Genomic DNA, 22,121 nt, shown 5'->3' with positions numbered 1-22,121 from the left:
ATCTATCAAAGTGGTTATTATTGCGAAAAAGGAAAATGTTAGATATTGGAGAGGAAAAACTAATACACTGTTGGTGGACTTGTTAAATGATCCAACTATTTTGGAAAGCAATTTCAAACTATACCCAAAAGTCTATAGAACCATGCATAAACTCTGACCTAGCAAAAGCACTAGTGGGTCTGTATCTTAAAAGAGATGAAAATCAAAAAAGGAAAAGGTCCTATAAATATCTATAGCATCTCTTTTCTGTTGGCAAAGAATTGGAAATTGAAGGGGTGCCCTTTAACTGGGGAATGGCCAGACAAATTTTGGTATATTGTTGTGATATTTTCTTTCTGATTTTTTCTAAGTAATCACTCCTCAATATATAATTCTAAAAATAATCACAATTATGGCACTTACTAACTTCTAAGTATTAATTAGAAATAATGTTAAATTACATTTTTTTAACCAAGAACTAATTAACACATAAAAGTTATACAACCGAGAATTTTTTTCTTTCTTCTGTTAACCTTTCTTCCCAGTCTTCTATTTTTGATTTGGATGAATTGTACATATTAACCACATGAACAATGTCTTTTAATAATTTTTGGACCAGCTCATCATTTTTAATCTTCACTTTTGATAAAGTTTGTACGTCCATATCAAATTTTCTTTTTTTCATTAAACTGTAAAAAAGATATGAAAGATCCTTATTTTTAATTTCATTTACTGAGAAAAATTACACAATTTACAGATATGAAACTGGGAGGAAATCACACTTTGAGCTTGCCAAACAACCCAAGATAATAAGTTATTCTACCAAACGTGAATCACGCCTCTCACACACTTTCATATTCTATGTCTACAGATAGCTTATAAATCTATATACCCACTTACCTCTTTCTCTCTGTCTCTGTCCCTCCTTCTCTTTCTCCATCTCTGGTGTCTGTCTCTGTCTCTCCCTTTTTCTTCTTCCTCTTCCTTCCTCTTCGTCTTCTTGTTTCTAACTCTCCCTCCCTCTCCTTTTTCCTCTCTCAACTACCTCCTCGGTATCTCCACCAGCATGTTCTGCAGGTATCACAAACTCAGTACAAACATACCAAACAAGAACCTATTCTATTTTTCTCCCAAAGCAATACCTCCTCCAAGTTGTTGACAGGATCATAATTCTTCCAAGCATCCAGGATCCTACTCTTATAAATATTCATGATTCTTCCCTCTTCCTTATCTTTCACATCCAACTGGTTAATAAATTTTATTAATTCTACCTTAATGTAACTTTCCTCTCTCATCACACAGTCTCTCATATTATTTAGGATTTCATCACTTGTATCCAAGATGAATGCAAAAACCCTACCACTGATTTTATTGCCTCTAGACTCTGTGTCCAATCCATCATTCACACAGTTACCAAATTCATATTTCCAAAAGACAATATGACCATGACACCCTCATACTCAAAAGACTTCCATGGAGCCTTATTGTTCCCAGGATAAAAGGAAAATTTATCAGTCTGACATTTAAAGCCCTGCATGATCTGGTTCTCACCTATCTATATGTAATATTTCATCTTTGCACATAACACTTATTCCTGGTTTCGCAGAAGTATTCTTCCACATTTGGGTTATACTTTTCCATCATTTTTGTCTCAAAGAATTCCTAACTTCCTTCAAAATTAAATTTGGGCAAACTTAATAAGCAAGGTCTTCCCTTAGTTTGCCTACTTGTTGGCATTCTTTCCCCCCTTAAAATTATCTTGAATTTCTTTATATATATATATATGTATATATATATATATAATATTTAAAATATTTGCAAACTTATGTATCCCTCCCCAGTAAAATATAAACTCTTCAGGGCAAATATTAAAAGCTATCATATATATATATATATATATATATAATATTAAACATAAGTTTCCATAGTACTTTACAAATATCTCAATTTATTTTCTTTTTTAAATTAATTAATTGATTGATTGATTTAAAGGCAATGGAGTTAAGTGACTTGTCCAAGGTCACACAACTAGGTAATTATTGTGTGTCTAAGGCTGGTTTTGAACTCAGGTCCTCCTGACACCAGGACTGGTGCCACCTAGCTGCCCCTCAATTTATTTTCAAAGCAACCCTGAGAGGTATTTATTATCATTATACCCATTTTACAGGTAAGGAAACTGAGGCAGACAAGTTAAGTGACTTAATTATAGTCACACAGCTAGTAAACTTCTGAGGCTGGATTTGACCTGTGGTCTTCCAAACCCCAAGTTCAATATTGTGTCACTTAGGTGCCTCCCAGGTTTTTGTATGTGGTCAATACTTAATATTTGTTGAACTTTTTAACTGATGCAAAGTAAACTGAATTGAACTGAATTAAACCTTTCCTTGCAACCGTTCACAAGCAGGAAGGGTTGCAGTTTATTGGCAGAAGGTAATAGATGTGTTCAAAAACTCTCTCTTTTCCTCTTTTAGGCATCCAGTTGCCAGACACCTATGAAAGTAAAGTTAGCCTGGACTTTTAGAGAGGTGTTTTTAAACTGGCCCTCCTGCTCTAAGATGACTGTTCAGTCAGAAATCCAAATGGATTCAAAGTGTTAGTTTGTTGATTGTTGTCCTTCATTCTTGAAGAGGAACAAAAATGTCATAACTAAATTATAGTCAAGGTACAGTGTGTCAGACAATAGCTAATTAGACCAATAAGAGCTTGGAATGCTCTACCATTATTCAGGTACAAATGCTCCATGAGAACATTTGGGATAGAGATGTCTCTAAATTTGCACATCTCATCACATTTCTTTTGATCTACTGCAATTCTGCTTCACTCATACAACACAGTACCATCTTTGATGTAGGTGTGCCTCACTGAGCAGTCTTTTGCCAGTATCTCACATGTCATTCAATTGATTCCAAAGTTCTTGAGAGTTCTTGATTTTCCTTGTTACTTCTTTCCACCATATAAAACCCTTCCTTGTCTAAGGTCTCTGTCTCTGTCTCTCTCTCTCTCTCTCTCTCTCTCTCTCTCTCTCTCTCTCTCTCTCTCTCTCACACACACACACACACACACACACTCTCTCTCTCTCTCTCTCTCTCTCTCTCTCTCTCTCCTTATATAAATATATATGAATGTATAAGGTTGACTCAAATCCCTCACTAGTCAGATTTCCAACTGAACAAGAGGTTTTAATGCCATTAGGTTTATCTTGCAAGGGGGTACATTGCTCTTACAAAAGTTGACTGGCAAGAGAAGATTATTGTTCAGGAGTTCAAAGTTAACTCCATTCTATATAAGTTGTCCTGTGACAATTTTTGTCTTAGTCATTGTAGCAAGATTCTTGCCAGAGTTCTCTTTAATAGCCTGATTGTCACAGGACAACTTATTTATATAAGGAGAGTGTGTGTGTGTGTGTGTGTGTGTGTGTGTGTGTGTGTGTGTGTGTGTGTGTGAGAGAGAGAGAGAGAGAGAGAGAGAGAGAGAGAGAGAGAGAGAGAGAGAGAGAAGCCTGTTGGATTGTTGCTGTTAGTGTAAAACTGAATTTCACCTGCATTCTTACTTAGCCAGGATTCTTGCATCTTTCTAAGCTTCACTTGTACTTTACTTTTTTTTTTTTTTTTTTTTTTTTAGATTTTGGAAAAGCAAATGGGGTTAAGTGGCTTGCCCAAGGCCACACGGCTAGGTAATTATTATTAAGTGTCTGAGACCGGATTTGAACGCAGGTACTCCTGACTCCAGGTCCAGTGCTTTATCCACTGCGCCACCTAGCCGCCCCACTGTGCCACCTAGCCGCCCCTGTACTTTACTTTTGATTGAGTTAAATATTACCTTCTTAGAGATGGATGACATACTGATAAACCCTATGGAGTTCTTATTATTCATTGAACAGTTTCTGAATTTCCACCATTGTTGTTGTTTTCAAGTGTGTTCTCACCCAGATGAGCAAATGCAGTGCTGTACATACCCCAAATCTATGAAAGTTGCCCACTCCTTTTCTGCTCTAGTGTTGCCAACTGTGTGTTGGCTAAGCTTTCCTGAGTTAACAATGAACTTTTTGCATTCCAAGAATTACTCTAAACCATTGAGATTAAGTCTCCTGGTAGTAATCTTACCTAGGGACCACTACTTGAATGAGATGAGAATATTTAGCTTGGAGAGGATAAATCTATGATTAGTCTAGCACACAACACTTTTGTCACTCACATTGTGTGTTTTCTCCTTATAATGACCTAATCTAGTGAATGTCAATGTTTTCTATAAGGAAATATTTATGAGATTTTATTGTACTTAGGTAAGCTGAAGACAATTTTTGTAATGAGTTCATGAGATGCACAAATCTTCAGGACTAACCATTGCTGTTGCTGTTTCCACTTAGAATTCTCCCAAAGAATCCTTGCTATGTTTACTAATCCAAGTCTACTCTAGCATTAAATTATAAGCTAATAAATATAAGCTAATAAACATTATAAGCTTGTCCTCTTTTGGCATATTGATGATGAGGGTCTCCAGATCTTCATAAAATTTTCCTTTGACCTTACCAGAATGCATCATGGTGGCAGCATCTTTAACAATGAAAGTGACATGGCACTTTCCTGCTAATGATAATCACATTGCCATTCATTCATTTTGGTATGTGTACAAGTGTGCTAACTAAAGGTTTTGATTGCAAAACCTAATCCAGTGAAATATCTTTCATTGAGGACACTCCAGAAAAACATGTACTGAGCTTCGATGAAAGCTGGCTTTCATTGAGGGCTGCTATGTGGATGTTACACCTGCTGGGTTTTCTTGCAACAATAGATGCTCATCTTTCAGATCTGCTAGATTTTTTTTTCTCATCCATAAGTGTGCACCCTTCTATGTACAATTGTGAGTGGAATCAACTCTGCAGAAGTTTTTGCACATTTTTTAATATTTCAACCCCCTTGCCAGACAATCAGGCCAGGTTTGAATGAAGCAGACAGTTTTCAGGGCACCTTTTATAACCCCTTCTTTACACCAGAAGGTGATCGGTGCAATCCTTCTAAGACTGTTCAGACTCTTCAAAATCCCACTGCTGCTTACAGTGAAGTGACAACCTTGGTCTTGACCACCTGTGTGTAATTGTGACCATAGCTCTCAGAATATTGTATCTACTGCTTCATCACTTGTTTGCTTGCTGTGGGACCTTGAGTTGGCTGTAAGTGGGGATATGGTATGAGTAACATTTTTTGATTCATCAAAAATTGTGCCATCCCTATGAAGAGTGACTACTTTGATGGCCTTCCTATAGTAGACTGCTCAGCAAAATGATAATGTTTTAAGTTACAGTATATTCCATAAATATTCAGCAACATAGACAAGAACTGAGACCCTTACTTGGAGGGCAATTTTGATGGGCAGTGATCATTATGAGTCAGTCAGTAGCAGAGGCATAACTGATTGCATATAGTATCAATTATCAATTAATCCTAACCAGAATTTTCTTAAATTACCTCCTTTAACATTTTGTAAAAATGCAATAAAAATCCACATATAATCCATATTACTGATTACATCTATATTCTGATCCAGAGATACAGCCTCTTTGTCACTGTTTTCTGGCTTCCAACTATTATCCCACTTTGTACCTTCTGTAAGAATTTCTTAGTCCCCTTTAATGCTTAATACCTTCTCTCTTAGTATTTCTCATTAGCCTGATTACATAATTTTTAAAATTTTTTTATTAATTTATTTACATCAGAATGTACATGCATATTTCCAAGTTACAAAATTTCCCTCCACCCTCCCTTCCCTCAGCAGGGAACAGTCAAGTTAGCATTTTACATACATATTTTGTTAAACATACTTGCAAATTAGTAATTTTTGGCATGAGGATTTAAGATTAAGGGAAAGAGATACATAAGAAATAATTTTTATAAAGTGTTCATCAGATTCGAAAGGGTTTTTTTTTCTGTGTGCTTTGTTCTGTTTTGTTTTTCATCCTTTGGGGATAATATAGTCCATAACCAGTCAAAGGAGTTGCTTCCATCAAGGTTGTTCATCTCATAATGCTGTTGAAGAGTACATTGTTCTCTTGGCTTTTCTCCTTTCTCTCAGCATCAGATCCCATAAGTCATTCCATGCTTCTCTAGAGTCCAACCACTTATGGTTTCTTATAGAACAATATTTCATAATGTTCATGTACTATTACTTGTTTAGTCATTCTGCAATTGATGGGCATCCCTTCAATTTCCAATTCTTTGCCACTACAAAAAAGAGCTTCTATGAATATTTTGGACCATGTAGGACTGTTCCCATTTTTTACAATTTCTTCTGGATATAGTCCTAGAATTGGAATTTCTGGGTCAAAGGGTATGAACAGTTTTTTGCTCTTTGGGTACAGTTCCATATTTCACTCCAGAAAGGTTGAATCCCTTCACAACTACACCAAGCAATGCATCAACGTCCCAATCATCCCACAATCTTTCCAACATTGGTCATCTTCCGTTTTTTTCATCTGAGCTAATCTAATAGGTGTGAGATGATATCTCATTGTTATTTTAATTTATATTTCTCTAATCAATAATGATTTGGAGCATTTTTCATGATTTTATATATATAAAACTTTAATTTCTTCATTTAAAAACAGTCTGTTCAAATCCTTTGACCATTTATCAATTGGGGAATGACTTGTGATCTTATAAATTTGATGCTATTCTCCCTATATATTTTAGAAATGAGACCTTTATCAGAACTCCTGGTTGTGAAGATTGTTTCCTAGCTTTCTGCTTTCCTTCTAATTTTAGCAGCACTGATTTTATTAGTGCAAAACCTTTTTAATTTAATATAGTCAAAATCATTCATTTTGCAGTTTAGAATGTGCTATAATTCTTGTTTGGTCATAAATTTATCACTTTTCCATAGATCAGAAATATAGTTTTTTGGTCTATTAATTTATCTGTGGTATCACTCTTTATGTCTAAATACTTGACCTTATTTTGGAATAGAGTGAGAGATGTGCATCTATACCTAGTTTTTGCCTTATTTTCCATTTTCCCCCCAAATTTTTATCAGATAGTGAGTTCTTATCCCAGAAGCTGGTGTCTTTTGGTTAGTCATATAGTAGATTGCTGTAGTCATTTACTGCAGTTTCTTTTGAACCTAACCTAATCCACTGATCCATTACTCTTTTTCTTAACCAGAACCAGGCAGTTTTGATGACTGCTGCCTTATAGTGTAGTTCAAGATCTGGTAGAGCTAGGCCACCTTCCTTTACATTTTTTTTTATCAGTTTTCTTGCTATTCTTGCCCTTGTGTTGCTCCAGATGAATTTTGGTACTATTTTTTCTAGCTTGATAAAGTAGGTATTTTATAGTTTGATTGGTATGGCACTGAATAAATAATTTAATTTGGGCAGAATTATCATTATTATTATATTAGTTCAACTTACCCATGAGCATTTGACATTTTTCCAATTGTTTAGATCTGACTTTATTTGGGTAAGGAGAGTTTTATAATTGTGTTCATACAGTTTCTGGGTTTGTCTTGGGAAGTAGATTTCCAAGTATTTAATGTTGCCTAGAGTTATTTTAAATGGAATTTCTCTTTCTGTCTCTTGTTCTTGGACTTTGTTGTTCATATATAGAAATGCTCATGGTTTATGTGAGATTATTTTGTATCCTGCTACTTTGCTGAATTTGTTAATAATTTCAAGGAGTTTTATAGATGATTTTCTAGGGTTCTCTAGGTATAACATCATATCATCTGAAAAGTGAAAGTTTTGCTTCCTCATTACCAATTCTGATTCTTTCAGTTTTTCTTCTCTTATTGCTACTGCTAGCATTTTTAAAACTATGTTGTATAGTAATGGTGATAATGGGCATCCTTATTTCACCCCTGAATTTATTGGAAATGCTCTGAATTTATTCTCATTAAATATATTTATTGATGGTTTGAGATAGTATATATATATATATAGTATAGTATATATAGTATATATAGTATAGTATATATAGTATATATAGTATAGTATATAAAGTATATATAGTATATATATATATATAGTATATATATATATATATATATACTATTTATTATTTTAAGGAAAACCCCCTTTATTCCTAAACTTTCTAGTGCTTTTAATAGGAATCGATGTTTTATTTTATCAAAGGGTTTTTCAGCATCTATTGAGATAATCATATGATTTCTGTTTGTTATACTATTGATATAGTTAATTATACTGAGTATTTTCCCAATGTTGGACCATCCCTGCCAGCCTGGTATAAATCCAACCTGATCATGGCATATTGTCCTGGTAATAACTTGCTGTAGTCTCATTGTTAAAATTGGTTTTTAAGATTTTTGCAGCTATTGATTAGGGAAATTGGTCTATAATTTTCTTTGTCTCTTTTGGTTCTTCCTGGTTAAGGTATCAGCACCATGTTGGTGTCATAAAAGGTGTTTTGCAGAACTCCTTCCTATCCTATTTTTTTAAAATAGTTTATGTAGAATAGGAATTAATTATTCCTTAAATGTTTGGTAGAACTCACTTGTATATCCATCTGAACCTGGAAACTTTATCTTAGGGAGTTTATTGATGGTTTCTTGAATTTCTTTTTCTGAAATGAGGTTAAGTAATTTATTTCCTCATATATTAATCTGGGCAGCTTGTATTTTTGTAAATATTCATTCATTTCACACAAGTCGTCTAATTTATTGGCGTACAGTTCAGTAAAGTAGCTCCAAATTTTCTCTTTAATTTCCTCCTCATTGGTGGTTAGTTCACCCTTTTCATTTTTGATATTGGTAATTTGGTTATTTTCTGTTTTTTTTTAAATCAGATTAACCAGATGTTTGTCTATTTTATTGACTTTTTTTCATAAAACCAACTATTAGTTTTATTTATGAGATAGATGGTTTTCTTGCTTTCCAATTTATTAATCTCTCCCTTGATTTTCAGAATTTCTAATTTGGTATTTAATTGGGGATGTCTAATTTGTTCTTTTTCTAGCTTTTTTAGTTGCATACCTAATTCATTCATCTTCTCTTTCTCTATTTTATTCATGTAGGCATTTAGAGATATAAAGTTTCCCCTCAAATTTGCCTTGAATGTATTCCATAAATTTTGGTATGAAATTTCATTATTATCATTTTCTTAGATATAATTATTACTTCTGCTGTTTGTTCCACCCATAATTCAAAATAAAGTTATTAAATTTCCAATTAGTTCTTGATTTATCTTTCCCTGACCCTTTACTTACATGTAATTTTTTATTGGATCCAAAATTTATGGAATACAGTCAAGGCAAATTTGAGGAGAAACTTTATATCTCTAAATGCCTATATGAATAAAATAGAGGGTTTTGTGCCAACTGGCACCTTCACCAAAATTGACCATATACTAGGGCACAAAAACCTTAAAATCAAATGCAGAAAGGCAGAAATGATACACACTTCTCAGACCATGATCCAATAAAAAATTACATGTAAGTAAAGGGTCAGGGAAAGATAAATCAAGAACTAATTGGAAATTTAATAACTTTATTTTGAATTATGGGTGGAACAAACAGCAGAAATAACTTCCTTTTTGTTTATTTTGTTATTAGATTTATCTAGTTCTCAGAGAGGGAGATTGGGGTCTCCCATTATTAAAGTTTTGCTATCTATTTCTCCTTGTAATTCATTCAGCTTTTCCTCTAGGAATCTGGATACTACACCACTGGGTGCATACATGTTTAGTAATGATATAGCTTCATTTCCAATGGTGTTTTTTAAGAAGATGTAGTTTCCTTCCTTATCCCAATTATCGATATTGAATTTTGCTTTTACTTTGTCTGAGAGTAGGATAGCTACCCCAGATTTTTTTTTACTTCCTGAGGCATAATATATTTTGCTCTAAACTTTTACCTTCACCCTGAGTATAGCTCTCTGTTTCAAATGTATTTCTTGTAAACAACATATTGTAGGATTCTGCTTTTTAATCCATTCTGCTATCTGCTTCCATTTTATTGGACAGTTCATCCCATTCACATTTGCAGTTGACTACTAATTCTGTATTTCCCTCCATGCTATCTTTCTCCATTTATATTTATAAATATATAAAATATATTCTTATATATTCTTATTCTTATATTCTTTCCTTTTCTCTTAGTCCTACTCACCAAAATTTTACTACATTTCCCCTTTGATTTTTCTTTTAAAAATTTAACATTCAGTCCTCCCATTACCTGTAAATTGTTAGATTTTTAAACCCAAGTGGGAATGTATTTTATTCCCTCACTAGGCTAAATCTACTGAACAGAATTTACTCAGCATTCACATTCTTCCTTCTTTCCCTCTAAAATTATAAATCTTTGTGCCTCTTCCCTTAGTGTTATTTATTGCTCTGATATTATTAATCAGGTATCATTAATCACAGTTCAGTTATTTGATTGCTTAATAAGCTCCCATTGTTATCAAGATATCATTAGATTGTTTACCTAATTGCTTAATAAACAGTATTGACTCAAATTGCATCAAATTATAATTATACTCATTTTTTTACCTTATCCCCTTTTTCAAGCATCTTTCAAGTACACCCAGTCCTCCTCACAAGCCAAAGTATCATCCAAAGTCATATCATTTCTTGAATTAGTTGTGCCCCTCCCCCCAGGCCTATTTTCTTTCACACTGGACCTCCTGTCCTCCCCATCAGGGTACTCAACCCTTAAGTGAAGAACCCTTTAAGTCAAATCCTGATCTAATTAACTGAGAGAATCTTGAATATCTCTAAGAACTGGGAGGTGCTGGAGGTCTCACCAAAGAACTTTACAATAGAGACACTGTCTCAGGTCCTCCCAGTTTATGATGCCTTCATTAGGCAAGGTACTTAGCACCTTTTGATTAAAGGGAGTCAAAATGTAATGAGACACTCAAAGTTAACACCCCTGCTTTTTTTTCAGGATTTTTTTTCTCAACCATAGTGATGTCATCTTAGTTCTCTTCAATTGAGAGACAAAACCCAATTATATCCATATCCTTTAGGTTCATTCTCTTAAATTATATTCTACCCTCTAATTATCCTTAGAGAAGTAAAATTCTAAAGAATTAGAAATGTTAAATCTTCCCTTTTAGGGTTGCATATAATTTGAGAGTTGACCAACATTTGTTTAAAAGTTTTATTTTTTCAGTCCCCTTTTCATTCACCTTTCTTTGTACAACTCTTCATTACATATTTGGTGATTGAATTCTCTGTTCAGTTCAGAAAATTCTGGAAGTCCTCTATTTCATTGAACATCCATTTTTTTCCTGGACTTTATTTCCCCTTTTCCCCCAAAGAGAACTTCTCTGAAGATCCTCCACAATGTATACAGTTGAAAACTTCTTTAAATTTTTTTCTTTTTCTTGGCTGGATCAGCCAAAGATTGTGGAATATGTCAGAAAAGAAGCTTCATTTATCTTATTCTGAGTTGTAATCCCAGATACTTTGCTCTCCAAAATATGCTCTTCCAGGTCTTCTGATCTTTCAATATTGAGACTGATAGTTCCTGTGTGTCTGATTGCATTTCTTTTATATTTGAAGTGTTTTCTTTTTTGCTGCTTGCAATATTCTCTCCTTTATATGAGGGTTCTGGAATTTGGCTATTACAGCCCTTGGAGTTTTTATCCTAGAGGTCTCTTTCTGGAGGGGTTCTGTGGATTCTTTCAATGGTTATATAGTAGATCTGGGCAGTTTTCCTTTATAATTTCCTGCATGATGTTTTCCAGGTTCTTTTGTTGGTCCGGGTTTTCTGGTAATCTGATAATTCAGATCTCTGGATCTATTTTTCAGATCATTTGTTTTCCCTAGAAAGTATTTTAAATTTTCTTCAATATTTTCAGCCTTTTTATTTTGTGTGATGGAATCTTGTGGTCTTGTAAATTCATTGGTTTCCCATTGTTCAATTATAATTTTTAGGATTTTATTTTCTTCAATTAGCTTCTGTGTTTCCTTTTCTAGTTGGCTATTTTTACTTTTAACAGAGATGATTTCTTTTGTCAACTTTTCACAATTTTCCTGCATGACTTTCATTTCTTTTTTCCATTTTTCTTCCTCCTCTCTTCTTTGATTTTTACATTCTTTTTAAGCACTTTGATGAGCTTTTGTATTTCAGTCCAATTTATAGATTGTTTTGATGCTTCCCCATGAGTGACTTTTCACTGCTTTCTTCTTCAGACATGGCATTGCTCTCATCTTTGCTTGTAAAGTAGTTTTCTATAGTGAGTGCTCTTTTAGTTTTTATGTACATTTTTATTGTAGTAGTTCTGCTCCTGAGATATATGCAGTATAGATCCAAGTTTTTAATTTTTTGCTGAGTCTGAGGTCTGATTCCTGGCTCATTGTTGGCCAAGATATTACCTATGCAGTGCAGGTCTTCTTTCTCTTATGGCTATTTTTTTTTTCATTTTTTTGCTTCCTTTATGTCCAGGTTCTGACTTAAGAGAGGATTGTTTCCAACCTAGTTCTGTCTTTTACCCTGATACTTTCAGGGTTCAGACTTTGTTTAGGATTGATATCCTCCCTGCTGGCTTGTTATCAAGCTTCCAGGATGTCCATTATTATTAAGCTGTTGGGACCTGGATTGCAGTGTGGCTAAAAGTCTCCTGCTGGCTTTCCCAACTCTCCTACCTCCTGATCTTTACTTCCCCTTTCCTCCCAAAGAGACAGACCTTCACTGAAGATCCTCCATGATGTCTACAGTTGAAAACTTCTTTGAATCTTCTCTTTTTCTTGGTAGTATGAATGCATGTAGTATATATCTAGTATGTAGTATGAATGTCAGAGTAGAGGCTTCATTTATCTTTGGTAGGGAAAGGCTGCAGGAACAGGTTAGCTTTGTGCTGCCATCTTGACTCCACCCAGAAGTATTGATTACATAGTGTTTGTACATTGTTGTTTGAATGTTGTGCCCTACCTGGCATCCCCCACACTCTCCCCTGTAGATTTTGAACTACTCTTGTAGCCCACACTCAGCACATTAATGATTTAGTGGGGTCAACAGCTGAGAAGATATTTTCCTTACTATACCATAGGGAAGTTATAAATGATACTCTTGTCAACAAATGTAGAAATGCCCATTTCAGGAAATGTGAAAGGAATGTGAAGGATTGTCTTCAGAGTTCTTTTTGAGTTAATTAACAAGTCCTGATTTGCAATTTTTCAATTTGCATGCCTCCCTTATATTTTATGCTGCCCAGACTTATCTTCACTAGTGGTTTCAGTAGAGATATGATGGTTTTTGCTATTCAGAAGATCAAACAAGTATTTGAGGGGTTTAAATATCCTGTCCCCTGCCACTGTTAGAGAACTTTTCTCTAGCTTGGGATATAATACATTAAGAGTCATTTACTCCAAATTTCCTTACAACTTTATAAACTACATAAAATTTTAAAACCATTAGATTAAAGCAAACTCTCAAACAAAAGTTATAGAAAATTCCTCATCTGGAATCTGAGACAAGAGTCAAATTATGCTCCTCAGCAGCATGAAACAGAAGGACCAACCCAGTTGGGAACTATAAGTTCTCTTAAGCACCCAGAAGGTTGCAAAAAGCAAGGCACCTCTCTCTTCCCCCTAATTTCACCGAAAGGAAGGAAGGAAGGAAGGAAGGAAGGAAGGAAGGAAGGAAGGAAGGAAGGAAGGAAGGAAGGAAGGAAGGAAGGAAGGAAGAATGGAGGGCAGAGACTGAAGAAAAGATATCAATACTGGATCTGAAATCAGGAAACAGGGGATATCAAAATTTTATTTCACATGCTTTAACTTCCCAAAGTTTATTTCTCTTATGGCTATTTAAGTTTCTTACTCCCATATTACATTAAATAAGCACTGCGACCATTGGGAAATTTCTACATTTTTTCCAATGTTCTCTGGAACTCAAACTCATGATTAGAAGATCATATTGCTTGGAAGGTCTCTACAAATTCTAGCAATGCAAATTGAAATAGCCTTATAAGAAGATAATAACACCCACCTTTTCTAGTGTACTAGGATATCAAAAGTTGCTCCATCACCTCTCTCTCTCTCTCTCTCTCTCTATATATATATATATATATATATATGTCTATATGTGGGGGGGTAGAGTATTCTTCTGGCCCAATTATTGATGATAGGTGAGGATTTAGAGGATATAAGTTGGGCTGAGAGAAGCATATCCTAACAAAGACCAGTGGAAAGTAGACAGATAGATAGATGGGAAGATATATACATACATATACATATATACATTTATATATATATATTATATATATACTTATATTCCTCTTACATATATTATATATATTATATATATATTATATATATATTACATATATTATATATATATTATATATATACTTATATTCCTCTTACACATATATACACATATATGTGTATATAAATGCATGTGTAAGGACACATATGTAGGTATCATTCTTGATATATAATGAAGAGCATAACTCAGATAAGAAGATAATTTTGTCCTAATACCACCAAGAAAAGAAAGGTGTTCCATCAGTCAACATCATCCATATGTGGAACCATTGTTTTCAACAAATGGATAATTTTCAAATACTGTAGAAAAGTTCATCTATCCTTCCAGGGATATAAACATTGATAATGAGGTTGACACTTGGATTGCTGGAGTTAGCTCAATGTTTGGGAGGCTCCAAAGGAAAGAGTGAGAGTGAAGAGGTATTAATTAGTCTGACTACCAAACTGAAGGTCTACAGAGCCATCGTACTGACCTCATTGCTTTATACCTGTGAAACCTGAACAGTCTACAAGGGCAACGTCAGGAAACTGAATCACTTTCATTTACATGGTTTTAGGAAGATTCTGAAGATCATCTGGCAAGAGAAGATACCAGACACTGAGGTCCTTTCTCAAACCAGACTGCCTAGCATTCAAACTCTATTACTGTTAGTACAGTACCAATGGGCTGACTACTGTGTTTGAATACCTAATATAGGCTTGACAAAAAGATTATTTTATGGAGAACTTAAACAAGGCAAGTGCTCATATGGCAGTAAGACAAATGATACAAGGACACTAAAATGATTTCCCTTAATGGTGGGAGAGAAGGAAGAAAGTTCTCCAAACTTTTTCCAGTTTCCCTCTGAAATAGCTTAAAATGAGGCCTCTAAACAGACTTTGAAGTGACAGAGTCCATCAAAAGACAAAGTGAAAGAATTTTTCAGCTCAAGATCTATTGGAGGGACTTCAGAAAAGGTTAGTCTCATTTGTGTTATGGGAGCACAGCCCAACACTAGCAGAGGCAATAAAGCCTGTGGGAAGCTTTTATCCACAGTGCATCCTGTGCATCCTGACTCCGCAGGCTAGTGGTACAGCAGGCCAGCAGATCCCGGCTCCAGCACAGAAGATATATTGTGAACTCTGGAACACTGGATTGGGGCTTGCCCTCTGTCCCTGAGGATCAAAGCTCAACTTTTAAAATAAACAACAACAACAACAACAAAAACCAGGAAGAGATTTAACCATAGAAAGCTACTATAGTGACAAGGAAGATTAAAACACCAACTCAAAAAGGAAAGCAGGGACAAAATACCTACTGTGAAGCCACAAAGGGGGATTATAAATATATAAATTGATCTCAAGTCCAAAAAGTCATTGTGGAAGAGTTCAAAAAGGAATTTAAAAAACTTAAATAAGAGAAGTAGAAGGAAAACTGGGGAAAGAAATGAGAGTTATATAGGAGAATTATCAAAAGTTGGAAAAGAAAGCACAAAAATTGACTGAAGAAAACAATAACTTTAAAAGTTAAATGATCCTTTCTGGCCAATATGGCAGAGAGAAGACAGGCACTGTGCTAAGTTCTCCTGGTTTCCCCTCAAAAATAACATGAAAGAAACCTATTAACAGAAATTCAGTTGAACAAACTGAGAAAAAGAAGCTAGGAGAAGAACACATACCAACAAGGTCTGTTTCAGGGGACCATGGGTGAACTGGAATGGAGAGCAGAGGGTGAGTCCAGGGGCAACAGCAGGGGGAAGCCAGAGGACCTAAGGTGCTGGAGGCTTTGGTGAGTGGCAGGTCCGAGGACCAACTTTAGTCACAAAATCTTTGGCCAGGGGACTGGAGGTCTGGTAAGTCCCAGTAGGGATGGAGGGTGAGTCCCAGCACAGAGTTGCAGAGCACACCTGGAAATCAACCAGCTGGGCCCAGGACCTGAGCTCCATACTTTTAGCAGAGCCCTCTTATCAAAACAAACATTAACCACCCTTCCAACCCCACATACTCAGGTGTAGACAGCAGAACTCCATCAGCTGAAAGGAAGATTAACTCCCACCCCCAGGGCCCAGCCCATTTTCAAGGACAATTGAGACCCCGCTGCCCCTCCTCACTCCCTCCAGCATTAGGAAGAGAAAGCAACCAGCGCCTCCTACTGGCCAACCTACTTGGAATTACTGAGACAAGTGAACAAAGCCTCTAGGGTTTCAAAAGCAAACTTCTGAGAGCCAGCCCCTCCCCAACACAAGATCCTAGGAAATTGAAGAAAGGCCAATGAAAAGAAGGGCCCATAGAGAAATACTTAGGAAAACACAGATCCTAACCCACAGAGATCTAGAAATTCTGAGGAGAATATGAATTGATCTGTAGCCCAGAAATACTACCTTGAAGAAATCAGTAAGGAGTTTAAAAATAAATTTGTAAAATTGGGAAAAAAAACTCAAGAGAAAATGAACATCTCATGACAAGAAAACAAATCCTTAGAAAATACAATTGGACAAATACAAACTGAGAATAATTCTCTCAGATCCTCAATTGGGCAAATGCAAAAAGAAAATAATTCTCTCAAAACTACACTTGGGTAAATGGAAAACTCCTTCAAAAATAGAATTGAAAAGGGGGCACCTAGGAGGCATAGTGGATAGAGCACTGACCTTGGAGTTAGGAGTACCTGGGTCCAAATTCAACTTCAGACACTTTAATTACCTAGCTGTGTGGTCTTGAGAAAGCCACTTAACCCCATTGCCTTGAAAAATCTAAAAAAAAAAAAGAATTGAATTTGTGGGAACTAATAAATTCATGAGACAAAAAAAGTCTGTTAAACAAGACCAAAAGATCGAAAAAATAGAAGAAAATGTAAAATACCTCATCAACAAAACTTTTGACCTCAAGAATAGATTGAGAACGGACAACCTAAGAATTATTGGTCTTCCTGAAAACATTGAAGAGAACAAAAGCCTGGACCTAATATTACAGGATATAGTGATGGAAAACTGCCCTGATATCATGGGAACCAGAGGGCAACATAGTTATTCAAAGAATACATCAATCCCCTCCAGAAAGAGATCCTAAAATGTAAACACAAGGAATGTTGTAGCCAAATTTCAGAACTATCAGATAAAAAAGAAAATCCTACAAGAAGTCAGAAAGAAACAATTTAAATACAAAGTAGTCACAGTTGGATTATGCAGGCCCTAGAAGCATTAACATTAAGGGATCACAGGACCTAGAATGAGATATTTTGAAGAGCAAGGGAGCTGGGAATACAGCCAAGAATCCACTATCCTGCAAAGTTAAGCCTTCTCTTCCAGGGGAAATATGCACATTTAATGAAATGGGAGACTTCCAACATTTCCTGATGAAAAGTCTAGAGCTAAATAGAAAATTTGTACATCAAATAGGAGGCTCAAGAGACACATCAAAAGGTTAAAAAAAAAGGTTAAAGAAAAGAAACTTACACACACTCAGTTACCTTTAAAGTATTAAAAGGGAGGGGGAACAGGAGGGGGGAAAGGGAAACTACAGAAGGAAAGAAAGGAAGGAGGAAAAGGGAAAGGGGAACAAAAAGGAAGGGGGGTTGAAATAGGAGGGCAAACACACCAAAGGTGGTGGTATTCAGAAACAAAATACTGGGGAATATAGATAAAGTGAAAAAAAGAGGGAAAATACAAACAGATGGAAGATAGTATAGAGGGCAATAAAGAGTTAATAATTATAGCTTTGAATGTAAATGGGATGAACTCTCCCATAAAATGTAAGTGAATAGAAGAGTGGTTTAAAAACCAGAATCCTACAATATGCTACTTATAAGAAATTCATTTGAAGCAGAGATACATATAGAGTAATGGTAAATGGTTGGAGAAAAATATATTTTACTTCAGCTGAAGTGAAAAAAGCAAGGGTAGCAATCCTTATCTCAGACAAAGCAGCTACAAAAATAGATATAGTTAAAAGAGATAAGGAAGGAAACTATATCCTCCTAAATTTACCATAGACAATAAAGAAATTTCAATACTAAATAGGTATGCATCCAATGGTATAGCATCCAAATACTTAGAGGAGAAGTTGAAGCAGCTACAGAAAAACATAGACCCCAAAACTCTAATTGTGGGACCTCAACCTTCCACTCTCAGATTTAGATAAATCTAATCATAAAATAAACAAGAAAGAAGTTAAAGAGGTAAATAGATTGTAAGAAAACCTAGATAGGATAGACTTATGGAGGGAAATGAATAGGGACAGAAGAAACATACTTTTTTCTTGCAGTACATAGCACTTACACAAAAACTGACCATGTACTAGAGCATAAAAATTTAATGATCAATTGCAGAAAGGCAGAAATAGTGAATACATCTTTATCAGATCACAAAGCAATAAAAATCATATGCAATATTGGGCCAGGGAGATATAGACTCAAAACTAATTGGAAACCAAATAATCTCATTTTAAAGAATGAGTGGATCAAACAACAAATTATAGAAAAAATGATTTCATCCTAGATAATGACAATAATGAAACAACATACCAAAACCTATGGGATTCACTTAAGGCAGCTATCAGGGGATATATTATATATTTAAATGCTTACATGAATAAAGTAGAGAAAGGGGAAATCAATGAACTAAATATGCAACTAAAAAAATTAGAGAAAGAACAAATTAAAAAACCCCAATTGAATACCAAATTAAAACTTCTAAAAATTAGAGGAGAAATTAATAAAATCACAAGCAAGAAACTATTGAACTAATAAATAAAACCAAGAGTTGGTTTCATGAAAAAACAAATAAAACTGAAAAACCTCTGGTCACTTTGATTTAAAAAGAAGAAAGAAGAAAACCAAATTGCTGGTAACATAAATGAAAAAGATGAACTCACCACCAATGAGGAGGAAATTAAAGTAATAATTCTCAATTATTTTGCCCAACTCTATGCCAATAAATTTGACAATCTAAGTGAAATGGATGAATAGTCACAAAAATATAACTTGCCCAGGTTAAAGAAAGAGGAAATTAAATACCAAAATAACCCTATCTCAGAAAAGAAATTCAACAAGGCATTATTGTACTCCCTAAGAAAAAATCTCCAGGGCCAAATGGATTCACAAGTGAATTCTATCAAATATTTAAGGAACAATGGGTTCCAATTCTTTATAAACTCTTTGGGAAAATAGGGGAAGACAGAACTCTGCCTAATTCTTTTTTTTTTAGGTTTTTGCAAGGCAAACGGGGTTAAGTGGCTTGCCCAAGACCACACAGCTAGGTAATTATTAAGTGTCTGAGACTGGAATTGAACACAGGTACTCCTGAGTCCAGGGCTGGTGCTTTATCCACTATACCACCTAGCCACCCCTGCCTAACTGTCTCTATGACACCAATATGGTGCTGATACCTAAACCAGGGAGAGTTAAAAACAGAGAAAGCAAATTATAGACTTATCTGCCTGATGACTATAGATGCAAAAATATTAAATAAAATCTTCGGAAAACGATTACACCAAATTATCACTAGGACAATACATCATGACCAAATAGTATTTATCCCAGGAATGCAGGATTGGTTCAATATTATGAAAACTGTTAATATAATTAATTATATCAACAGCAAACCTATCAGAAATCATGATTATATCAATAGGTGCTGCAAAACATTTGACATAATACAGCAACCATTCCTACAAAATACTAGAGAGTGTAGGAATAAATGAATTGTTCCTTAGAATAATAATCAGTATCTATCTGAAGCTATCAACAAGCATTATATGCAATGGGGATAGGCTAGAGGCATTCCCATAAGATCAGGGGTGAAACAAGGGTTCCCACTTTAACCACTACTATTCAATATCGTATTAGAAATGTTAGCTTCCACAATAAGAGAAGAAAAAGAAATTGAAGGAACTAGAATTGGGAAGGAAAAGACAAAATTCTCACTCTTTGCAGATAACATACCTAGAGAATCCAAAAAAAAATCTTCTAAAACAAACTACTAGAAATAACTTGCAACTTTAGCAAAGTCACAGGATATAAAATAAGCCCTCATAAGTCCTCCACTAGCAAGATGCAGCAGAAAGAGTGAGAAAGAGAAATCCCATTCAAAGTAACCTCAGGTACCACCTCACACCTCTCAGACTGGTCAATATGACCAGAAAGGACAATGATCAACATTGGAAGGGTTGTGGGAAATCTCAGACACTATTACATTGCTGGTGGAGCTGTGAACTCATCCAACCTTTCTGGAGAGCAATTTGGAACTATGCCCAAAGGGCAACAAAAATGTGTATACCCTTTGATCCAGCCATCCCACTACTGGGTCTATTCCCTGAAGAGATCATGAGAAAGGGTAAAAGCATCACTTGTACACAAATATTCATAGCAGCCCTGTTTGTAGTGTTAAAGAATTGGAAATCAAGTAAATATCCTTCAATTGAGAATGGCTTAGCAAACTGTGGTATATGTATGTCATAGAACACTATTGTTCTATTAGAAACCAGGAGGGATGGGAATTCAGGGAAGCCTGGAGGGATTTGCATGTGCTGAGTGAAATGAGCAGAACCAGAAAAACTTTGTACATCCTAAGAGCAGCGTGGGGGTGATGTTCTACCTTGATGGACTTGCTTACTCCATCAGTACAACAATCAAGGACAATTTGGGGCTATCTCCAATGGAGAATACCATCCGTATCCAGAGAAAGAACTGTGGAGTTTGAACAAAGACCAAGGACTATTACCTTTAATTTAGAAAAAACCCTGATATCTTATTGTCTGATCTTGCTATGTCTTATACTTCTTGTTTCTTCCTCAAGGATATGATTTCTCACTCATTACATTCAACTTAGATCAATGCATACCATGGAAACAATGTATAAACTAACAGAATTCCTTCTGTGGGGGATGGGAGGAGGGAAGCAAGATTAGGAGAAAAACTGTAAATCTCAAAATAAATAAAATCTTTTTTATTTAAAAAATTGAATGATTCAAATGGAGAAAATCTAACAAAAGAAAATAAATTTTTAAAAATTAGAATTGGGCACATGGAAACTAATGACTATACAAGACTTCAAGATTATATCAAACAAAATCAAAAGACTGAAAAGATTAGAAGAAAATGCAAACTGCCTCATAAGAAAAAACAAATGATGTGGAAAATACATCCAGGAGAGACAGTGTAAGAATTGTTGAGTCACAATTTTAAAAAAAAGCCTGGATAATATCTTTCAAGAAATTAAAAACTTCCCTAATATTCTAGAACCAGAGAGTGAAATAGTCCTTGAAGAAATCCATTGATGACCTCCTAAAAGCAATCCCAAAATAAAAACTCCAAGGAATAGTGTAATCAAATTCCTGAATTAGCAGGTCAAGAAGAAAATACTAAAAGTAGTCAGAAAGAAGCAATTCTAATACCAAGGAGTCACAATCAGGATTATGTACATCTTATCAGCTTCAACTTTAAAGAATCAGAGGGTCTGTAATATAATATTCGGGAAGGTAAAGGAACTTGGATCAACCACCCTGCTAAATTCAGAATACTCTTTCTTGGGAAAAAGATGGACATTCAGCAAAATAGGGGACTTTCAAATTTCCTGATAAAAAGACCAGAGTTGATCAGAAATTTGATCTTCAAATATGAGACTCAAGAGATGTGTAAAAATGGAAATGAAAGGGAAAAAAATGTTAGTCAATGGGATTAAATTGCATACATCCCTATGTGGAAAGATGATACTTGTAATTCTTGTGAATTGTATTTCTATTAGGACAGTTGGAAGGAGTATACTTAAGAATTGGGTGTGGGTATAAATTGACAGAAGATATGATGATATTAAAAAAAACTTAAGACATAAAAAAGTTATATTGGGAGAAGAAGGGGGATGCAGAAGAGGGTAAATTATATCACATGAAGAGGCACAAAGTACCTATTACGGGGGGGGGGGAAGAAGAGAGGGTATGAGCATTGATT

At 35.0% G+C, this 22,121-nt stretch overlaps 1 protein-coding gene across 6 annotated transcripts in view; it reads right to left on the bottom strand.

Moving 5' to 3' along the window:
- CCDC178 (coiled-coil domain containing 178) overlaps positions 1-22,121 on the bottom strand; it is a 674,385-nt gene that overhangs the window by 445,207 nt on the left and 207,057 nt on the right. For 5 of the 6 annotated variants that reach the window (XM_074201254.1, XM_074201259.1, XM_074201255.1 and 2 more), the window contains one exon: positions 485-668. The exons of the other annotated variant lie outside the window; for it this stretch is intronic. In XM_074201254.1, the coding sequence (XP_074057355.1) occupies positions 485-668 (184 nt within the window). The remainder of the gene's footprint in view (positions 1-484; positions 669-22,121) is intronic. 6 annotated transcript variants of the gene reach the window in all.

The sequence above is a fragment of the Macrotis lagotis genome, chromosome X (genome assembly GCF_037893015.1).
Source record: "Macrotis lagotis isolate mMagLag1 chromosome X, bilby.v1.9.chrom.fasta, whole genome shotgun sequence".
Classification (NCBI taxonomy): domain Eukaryota; kingdom Metazoa; phylum Chordata; class Mammalia; order Peramelemorphia; family Peramelidae; genus Macrotis; species Macrotis lagotis.
The sequence above is the reverse complement of the archived record's forward strand: the minus strand, read 5'-3'. Positions and strand labels throughout refer to the sequence as shown.